Source organism: Hemibagrus wyckioides, linkage group LG16, assembly GCF_019097595.1.
Source record: "Hemibagrus wyckioides isolate EC202008001 linkage group LG16, SWU_Hwy_1.0, whole genome shotgun sequence".
Lineage (NCBI taxonomy): Eukaryota > Metazoa > Chordata > Actinopteri > Siluriformes > Bagridae > Hemibagrus > Hemibagrus wyckioides.
Window position 1 is genome coordinate 15416584 of NC_080725.1, and position 9207 is coordinate 15425790.

The 9207-nt window shown below is 39.5% G+C and overlaps 1 protein-coding gene across 1 annotated transcript; it reads right to left on the bottom strand.

Moving 5' to 3' along the window:
• Nucleotides 1–4488: 4488 nt before the first annotated feature.
• On the bottom strand, nucleotides 4489–8373 carry LOC131366722 (serine/threonine-protein kinase pim-1-like). Its single transcript, XM_058411425.1, has 11 exons — nucleotides 8261–8373; nucleotides 8043–8145; nucleotides 7865–7959; nucleotides 7640–7780; nucleotides 7379–7550; nucleotides 6816–6910; nucleotides 6645–6695; nucleotides 6101–6479; nucleotides 5827–6003; nucleotides 5567–5676; nucleotides 4489–5172 (listed from the first exon to the last, which is right to left on the bottom strand). The coding sequence occupies exons 2-10, from the start codon at nucleotides 8125–8127 to the stop codon at nucleotides 5567–5569; spliced, it is 1305 nt and encodes a 434-aa protein (XP_058267408.1). The 5' UTR covers nucleotides 8128–8145; nucleotides 8261–8373; the 3' UTR covers nucleotides 4489–5172.
• Between the last annotated feature and the right edge of the window lie 834 nt (nucleotides 8374–9207).

Consider the following 9207-nt stretch of genomic DNA (forward strand, 5'->3'; position numbering starts at 1 on the left):
TAAAAAAGTCTACTGTATAGCCATCTGTCCCAGGAGCTTTTGAGTTTTGTATGTTTCAGAGAGCTTCATTAAGTTTTCTAAATTAACCCTTTGATGCACAAGCTATGCAAACCGCTTCTAATGCACTACATGGACCTAAAATGATCCATATTCATTTCCTGTTATTTCATGCTTGGCTGGGTATTTTTTGTTTCATCTTTTGAAATCAATTTGTTTCAGCATTTAATATTCCCTGATCTATGAATTTCCTGATCTATGAATTTCCTGATCCATGAATATTCAAAATATTCAATATTTTTTCAATGACCAAAAATTAATATTTGACTTTTTTCTGAGGTTTGTGTTTCTACATCGAGTCAAAAATCACCCATCTATGCATGCATGATAAACAGAAGAATAAAGACAACAATTATGTTAAAATAATCATTTTAACAGTTATTTAGACCAACACATTTAACACTTCAAATATGTTTATTTGCCACTTTTTCACACAGAACATTTACAAATCACTGACAACCACTGAAATTGAACTGTAGTGTATCTGTAGTGCAACTGTAGTGAATTGTAGTGAATGTGAATAAAAGAACATAAAGCTGCCTCAGAAATGACTACACGTTTGTGTTCCTTGCACACAGGCCTGTTGCACTGGGAACACCAGCTGCTGACTTTTCTGTCTTTGGCAGCTGGGCAGATCCTGCACCTCTTCCTCTTCGATTCCTCTTCTGATGTCCTCCTGTGGTCAGGTGGTGGATGGGTTTTGTTTTTGATCCCACATCTTCCCATTGCCTCTGTAATATGGTTTAGAAGGGGCGTGCCCTCCAGGAGCCTCTTCATATGTGGCATGACAAGATCTGTGACCTGCTCCTTGATAAATAGCCGTCGTGCATTGGTCACATCACCCATGTAATCAGGGTGTTGTGCGGTGAAGTTGGTGTAGGCATTGAGGGTGGCAACATCCAGCACATTGTACCATAGCACCATGGGCCACCATGGGTTCTCCGCTTACATGAGTAGGTGTGAACCATCTGATCCATTGTGTCCACTCCTCCTTTAGGTTTATTATAGTACTGGATCATTTCTGGTGTCCTCATATCTCATGGGCCCCATAGTAACTTTGCAAATTAAATGTTGCAGCAGATCCAGAAACAGCTCCTTCAAAGGCCACATCCCAGCTCTTGTCCACCCCTGCAAGAAGAGTCAAACCAATAAAGACCATGAATTCCTCTTTGTCAATACTTTTCCACTCTTTCCCTTTTGCTGCTGCTACTCTTCGTCCTACTAAGTTGGTGCATATCAGAGCCTCCTCAATGATGTTGTCACTGAGGAACATATCTCAGGCATCTTTTGATATAATAGCTGTTGAACCAGGTGCGGGTCCTGGGCAGCTCCTCAGGTTGTTGTGGCTTCTTCTTCTGCCCTGATAGGGGGATGCTCGCTCCAGTTAGACCCCTTTTTACTCAATCTATTGAACTGGGTCTCAGTTTCCTCTTTAGAGGACTCATCAGACAAGTCTTCGATGTCATCAAATGAGTCTTCTTCATATAGGAGAGCTGGATTTCCACATAGTCTAGGTCATCAGCATCAGATATTTCAGACTCAGGACTAAGAATTGCTTCATCTTCCTCATCCTGTTCTTCATGCAACATTCTTTTTCAACTTTTATATTGTGGACCTAGCGAACATTAGCTAGCTAGAACAGAATATGTCAACAACAATTCTCACATATAATGTATTTTAAGGTCAAGGTAACCTTAGTCTAATATTATGTCCAGTTATCTTTCACAATATAACATTTTCACAATAAATATTTTCTTTTATAAAAAAATAGATGAATTCAGTCGTGTTGAGGTGTGAAATTTCGGCAGATTAATATTTTTCAGCAGTAAATACATTCCTTCTTGCAAAAATGTGCAAATATCAAAGATTCCTAGTTGGGTCATTTTTGACCCTTATGTGTAAAATCTATGTATAAATACAAAACTGGTGTTTGTTTCTAAAGTAAGAACGGAAAACTAAACATGATGATTTGTGGAAATTAAAAACAAGTTGTTTAATCAATACCTGGAATAATAAATGATAAAATACATTTCTTTCAAAGATTCAGCAAAGAAACAATCTGCCATGATTGCAATAACATAGGGAATGAATATGGATCATTTTAGACCCATGTTGTGCATTAGATACAATATATTGCCAAATGTATTGGGACATCTTCCTTTACATGCACAGGCATACACATACAGGCTTTAATATGCAGTTGGCCGGCCCTTTGCAACTATAACAGCTTCAACTCTTCTGTCCAACCCCTGAAAAACAACCTCACACCATAATATCCCCTCTACTATACTTTAGACTTGGCACAATGCAGTCAGGCAAGTACCGTTCTCCTGGAAACCATCATACCCAGACTCTTCCATCGGATTGCCAGACAGAGAAGCGAGATTCATTCCAGAGAACATGTCTCCACTGCTCTAGGGTCTAGTGGTGATGTGCTTTACACCACTGCATCCGGTGCTTTGCATTGCACTTGGTGATGAAGTCTTGGCTGCAGCCGCTTGGCCACTAAAACCTATTCCATGAAGCTCTCTACTCACTGTTCTTCAGCTACTCTCAAGGCCACACGATGTTTGGAGGTCTGTAGCTATTGACTCTGTAGAAAGTTGGTGACTTCTCCGCAATGTGCGCCTCAGTATGCACTGACCCCAGGATTATTTGATGAATAGGCTAGCTGTTTATGAATATTAGTGATTTTGGCATTAAAGAAGGATATAAAAGCATCACACTGAGCAGTGCAATACAGGTGGGGTGGAAGTGTCAGATGGTTTCAGAATACTTTTTACAGTGGAAAACAAGACTTTTGTGTTCCCTTCACCAGATGCAAGCATCTTATTGTAGTGAGCAGATTTAGCTGAAGTCAATGCGTTTTTATAGAGGAGCACATGCTCGCTGTACATTTCTCTGTGTACAGTAAGTCCAGTTCTTCTGTACAGGCGTTCCAGGCGACGGCCTCTGGATTTGAGCTGGAATAACGTCCAGGAGGATCTGTAGTTCAGAGTTGTAGTAAGATACCAGGTCGTCAGGGGTGGATAGATGGTCACTGCATGAAAAATTATTGATTGCAGTGGACAAAGTAGAAGGATCGATGTTTTTAAAAGTTCCTGAAGCACATTGAGCGCTGCTGAGGAGATTTGTATAGTGGAACATTAACAGTGAATGAGATTAATTTAGACAACTCAGATGCAACACAGTCAAAAGGTGTAACACCTGAGCAACAAACAAGGTCCAGTGTGTGGCCTTTTGAGTGAGTCGGAAAATTAATGAATTGTTGTAAACCAAAGCCATCAAGGCATGACATAAAGTCCTTTGTGAGCCCATTTACAGTGTCATCCACATGAATGTTAAAATCACCAAGTAGGATAACGTTAGGAGAGAGTGTACAGAGAGAGAGGTTAAAAATGCAGAGAATTCAGATAAAAACGTGTTACAGTATTTCGGTGGTCGGTATATAACAGCGAGTATAGTCGGTGTTGACCCGCTGATTTGTAAAACAGCGGATACAATGATGTGTATGTGGTCAGAGTCAGTGGAGATGCCTTGTAAGTCGCGTCGTGGAGTATCGCGAGACCTCCCCCGCGTCCGGAAGTTCGGGGCTGCGAGATGTAAACAAACCCCGGTGGAAATGCTTGATTAAGTTCTAGAAAGTCGTTTTGTTGTTGCCAAGTCTCGACCAAATAAAAGAAGTCGAACTTAAATTATGTCTCATTTAATTCATTCTATTGATTGCAATGTTACAGGTGACAATACTAATTAATTCAGTTCAATTCAATTGAAGAGCTTTATTGTCATATGTACTAGTACAATAAAAAATTCTTACTTTGTGGTGATAAAGTGTCTGTGTAAAGTCTAGTGTTTAAATTGTCCATGATTATCCGTTTAGCAGTGTTTCTGCCACTACTGTTTACTTCACATTCATTTAACATCATTTCACTTCAGTACAAAAAGATCAGTATTTGTGTTTGAAGATGGCGTCATGTACAAATCCACTGGTAAATATTAGGTTCTAGTACATAACACAGAGATGGAGTTAAACACCGTATTGCCATAGGGGACAGGAGGCTCTATATGAGTGACTTCATTTTCATCATTTTGACTATGAACCCTAGATTTTAGTTTTAATCTAAATAAAGTGCTAATTCCACAGTCAGTAGAAAACAAGTCTTTCTTTTCTAGGAGGAAAAAGTCTCAGATTGTTTCTAGAGTTACATTTCAACCCCAACATTCATCAGAAACATTCAGAAAAACTGGGAATGATCACAATGACACTTCAAATATGAGCTAAGAAATTTTTATTAGGATTTAATTAATAAGGCAATAAAATATATAGAACAAATAGAACTACTATTAAAGATGTAAAGCTATAATAAAAGGTTATTGATAAAAAAGTATATTGAACAGATAAGTCTATTAAAAATACAAAAATACAACAAAAACTTAAATGTCTAATAAATAGTATTGTATAGAAAAATCTTAAACCTATAATAAAGATAAATGTCTTAAGTAATCTATATAATAAAAAGTTAAACTAAACATGGCGGAGCTGCAGATGTTGATGTCGTCCGTTGGTCAGAGAGCACTAACAGGTGTTGATGTTAGAGGCCAGCGATGTTGTGTACAGCTGCTCAGGGAGAGAAGAAAAGACAGGTTTAAATCTGCAGAAAATAAAAGACAGTAATAAGTATTTACTTACCTGTGGAGATCTTGAGCAAGTGGAGAGAGAAAGAAAGGGATAGAAAAGAGATGTGTTTAAAGTATGACCAGGACATTTATTCAAATACTTTATTCAAATTTTGGGCGTTGCTTAATCTTATAAATTAGTTACAAGTAATCTATCATTAAACAAAATGGAGAGCAAAAGCAGTTCTACAAATGAATGGGCAAAAGTGCAGAGTTTAATCTTAGTTTTATATTCTAATGACCACTGAATAGCCAACAACAGATTTCCTAAAATGTCCTGATCACTCTTTAACTTGGCTGAGACAGAGAGGTGTGTGTGTGTGTGTGTGTGTGTGTGTGTGTGTTAGAAGAGTGTTGCTCAGACTCCCTTCATGGCCTTCAGCATCTCCTGGACATGCTCCTTCACGAGGCGTAACACCACAGTGGACATCCAAATGGCTAAATAAGAAAATGGAACATTTATTCAACAATATATTTGTTTATATATACATCTATATACACATTTGTTTATTCTTTTCTATAGATACTGCAAAAAGAATTAAACTAACCTGTTCAGCATATTTGTTAGCATCATTTTGAGCTTAACATTTCTATAGCCACAGATTACTTTGTGTGTTAATGGGGTTTTATTTTTACTTCCCTCATTAAAAACTGTTTCATAAAGAATAATCTATTTTATTTTTAATCTCTATGTGGTTATATTTGTGTAATCTCATATAATCAGATGAGCACACCAATCTCTGTTACAGAGCAGTACAAGCCATGTAATCTAGACTATTATAGCATGTTTTTGCTCTATATATTAAGGTCTATTCTCTTCTCACTGTCTCACCTAAACATTCTTCTGAGGTTCCTCAAACCATCTGTGGCTGAGGATTTCCTCGAACGTTGGGCGCGAGTGAGGATATAGCGCCAGACAACACAGGATCAGGTCACGGCAACCTGTGTGTAGTGATGAGAGAGACGTTTAGTCAGAAATTCTAGATTAAAGATTTTTTTGGAAAATCTATTAATGTGATTCATTTATTTTGTAACGCAAGTTTTCGTACGTTACTATACATGTCTAAACTTGATGGGTTTGGACTTTCTCACCTTCAGACAGGTCGTGAGCGAAGTGCAAGTCCCGGGCAATGATGTCGTCTTCGCACTGGAAGGGCAGGTCTCCACACATCATCTCGAACAGTAGAACTCCCAGACTCCAGACGGTAGCAGGAACACCTAAATACTCGCCCTCACATAACCACTCAGGTGGGGAGTAAGCTGTAGTTCCTGAGTGAAAAAGACAGAAGGAGCACTGTCAGCAACGTCACAAAAATGGGTCTCCACTGCATTTTTTCATTCTTTCCAATATCTATGATGTGCTTGCCTGCATAATATCTGTAGGGGATGTCCTGCAGCAAATCACCACAGCCAAAGTCTATCAGCTTCAGCTGCAGTGTGTCGGTGTTGATGAGTATATTCTCTGGCTTGATGTCCCGGTGCAGGACACCACAGTCAGAGCAGTGGTGAGCGGCCTGAACCACCTGACGCATGATGCGTTGTGCCAGTGGTTCTGACAGTCGGCCTTTGTGACCTTTCAGGAATTTTAGGAGGTCTGTGCAGGGGCTGGGTCGCTCCAAGATCAAGATGTAACAGTCGGACATCTCGAACCACTCGATCAGCTGTAAGACATTCTCATGGTGACAGGGCTTGGACACCATTTGCATTAATGCAACCTCCAGAGGAAGGCTGTGTGTCTCTCCAGGCTGAAATATAAACAGATACACTTAGCATGGGTGTGGAGTGATTACATCGAAATTCTGGTAAACAGAAATGTTACAGTAAAAAGGCTTGGATTAGTAATGACTTAGGTGTCTATTATGAATTATTCATTCTGTGCAAAATCTGAGAAGTAAAGGAAGTTTACTTACAATGGTGATGAAAGCTTCGTTCATCTCCATTCCCACATATTTAATGGCAACCTGTTCACATATACAACACATAATTACGTTCTTATAGAAAATCTGACCAAGACATATATAGTCCACAAGTTGCGATGTGTTGATTAGTGCAAATTAACTGTAGATGTGCAGTCCTGTTACCTGTTTTCCATCAGCCTTTCGGACTCCTGCACAGACACTCCCGAAGCCTCCTTCACCCAGCAGCTCTCCCGGAGTGTACAGGGACTCAAACACCTCTGTTAAATAAATAAACAATCATTCAGGAACAAATAAGAAGTGTGTTGTCAATGTCTCAGAGTATAGTAAGGTACCTTAAAGATGAGTACTTGCTAAAACACACAATTTAAATTTTACAGCTTACACATTTAAGCTTACACAGTCTGCATATTTAATGTCTCTTAACTTTGCTGCGGTTTTGAAAAATCGACCTGAAATCATCTTTTCAGCTTCCTAAGCTCTGATCCCTTCTGTCCCAAAGTCTAATGCACACTTTATGTAAATATGACCATATTCAATTCAAACCTTTTAGTAATCCTTTTCAGTCAAGTATATGAACTGATCAGACTGTTGGGTCCAGTGTAATGTGTTAAAGATCTGACAGACATGTGCTACAAATCTTCACTGTTCTTTAAATCATTACTGTAAATTCTTTTCTGTGTGATTCTTTAAGTTCAGTTTTATGTCCAAATGTTGGATGACCATACCCCATGGTGTAATGTGGCCTTCCCGACGTGGACGCTGGAGAGTGAACATCTCGCTAGTCATAAGGCCACATTCGGAGTTCCTCAGCTTAAACTCTTCGTCGGCGTACAGTTGACGAAGGTTTAGGAGCCATTCTGGTTCTTCTCCCTTTCCTTGCTGTAGCTTCTCAGACAGCTACGAGACAGATAGGGAAAGTAAACTGACTAAATATTCTACATATAAAACCTTGGAACCATTTTACAAGTATTGATAATGGTATTTACCGCAATGGTCATTTCCATCGTGGTCTTCGTGATTAATAGTGGAAATCTAGCAATTGCTGTAGCAATGGTCTCACAGTACTCCAAGGCTTGGTCGAAAAGGCCAAACTCTGCTAGCTTGCTGGCGTGATAGCACTTGAAGATCTAAGACAGACAGAGTCACTCCATCTTAGCAAACAGGTAAAATTTGACTGAGGTAAAAAGAATATTAAAAAGAGAAAGTCTAACCTGGAAATTTGGCTGGGGAAGCCCTGTGGTCAGGGAGCATACATATTCATACACCTCAGAACGTTGGATTGCTTCCCTCATGGCTGATTGGCAGACTGTACAAAGAGAAAAGCGTCTTAGCAGCAAGTCTGAAAAATAATCATACACATGCGCTCTCACACAAACACACACCCAATACCTGTTACAGCCAATAAGCTCAAAGCTGGGGCTCTGTAAAATCTGCAGCTCCTCCATTGCAGCGATGAAGCACAGCTGTGCAGCATACCACAGTCCTCTGGAGTCTGCAGATGAAACACCAAACATGCAGGTAAGGATTTGGGTCCGTGCAACAGGCCAGATTTCATGATCTAATTACAACATGTGAAGTTCCTAAAATATTGTTTATGTTATCCATACCAAGGTCCTCTCCCATTTGAGTCAAGGCATCCAAAATCTCATCATCTGGGTCGGCAGAGCACAAAAGTTCCGCCAGCTGAAGACACCAGCTGTCTTGGTTGTTAACTTCTCCCTGTATATGGATTTGGCACATTAGACAGCAAAAAATAAAGCAAAAACAACACAAAAATACAAAACACAATAACAGCATACAAAGTAGACAGATGGTGATGCTGATGTCTTCATAAACAAAGGTATGGCTAATATAACATATTACACATTACAACATGAAATTACAAGTTTAAAAAAACATTAAAAATAAAACGGTACCCTTTTCTTCAGAAGCCTGTAGCTCTTGAAAAGGACAGTGGCGATGTCTGCCAGCGGTGCTTTCTGTAGAAGAAACATCCTTAACTTCAATAGCTACTCTAGGCTAGGTATATTTATTCATTCTGACAAATTTAGCTTATTTGCAGAATAAATCTCTTGCTGCTTTTATCATGAATAATTTTGCTGTAACATTCAATACACAATCAACTAAAACACTTACTCCATTTTTGCTGCAACGCAGCTCCATCATCTGCCAGAAGAAATAGGCCTCCTTCTGGTCAGGTTCCTCCACCTTTTGTAGGCACTCCTCGGACTTCCTCTTGATGAAACGCAGCACGTCATCCATCTGGATCTTACTTCTGTAATAGACGGATATAGATTATTGAACATACACTTTGACCAGCTGATGATATGTTTCCAAACATTACTGCTGAATGTTCTGTGTGTGTGTGTGTGTGTGTGTGTGTGTGTGTGTGTGTTATCTGAGAGGAGAAAAAAAGGCCTCACCTCATCAGCGGGCCAGGAAAACAGATGTTCTCCCCATCAGGCAGGTAGGTGTCATCACCTTGTAAGAGGCTGCTTTCTCTCTCGTGATGGGGCATATGAACAACAGGGTTGCTCTGCATTTCCTCGTCCAT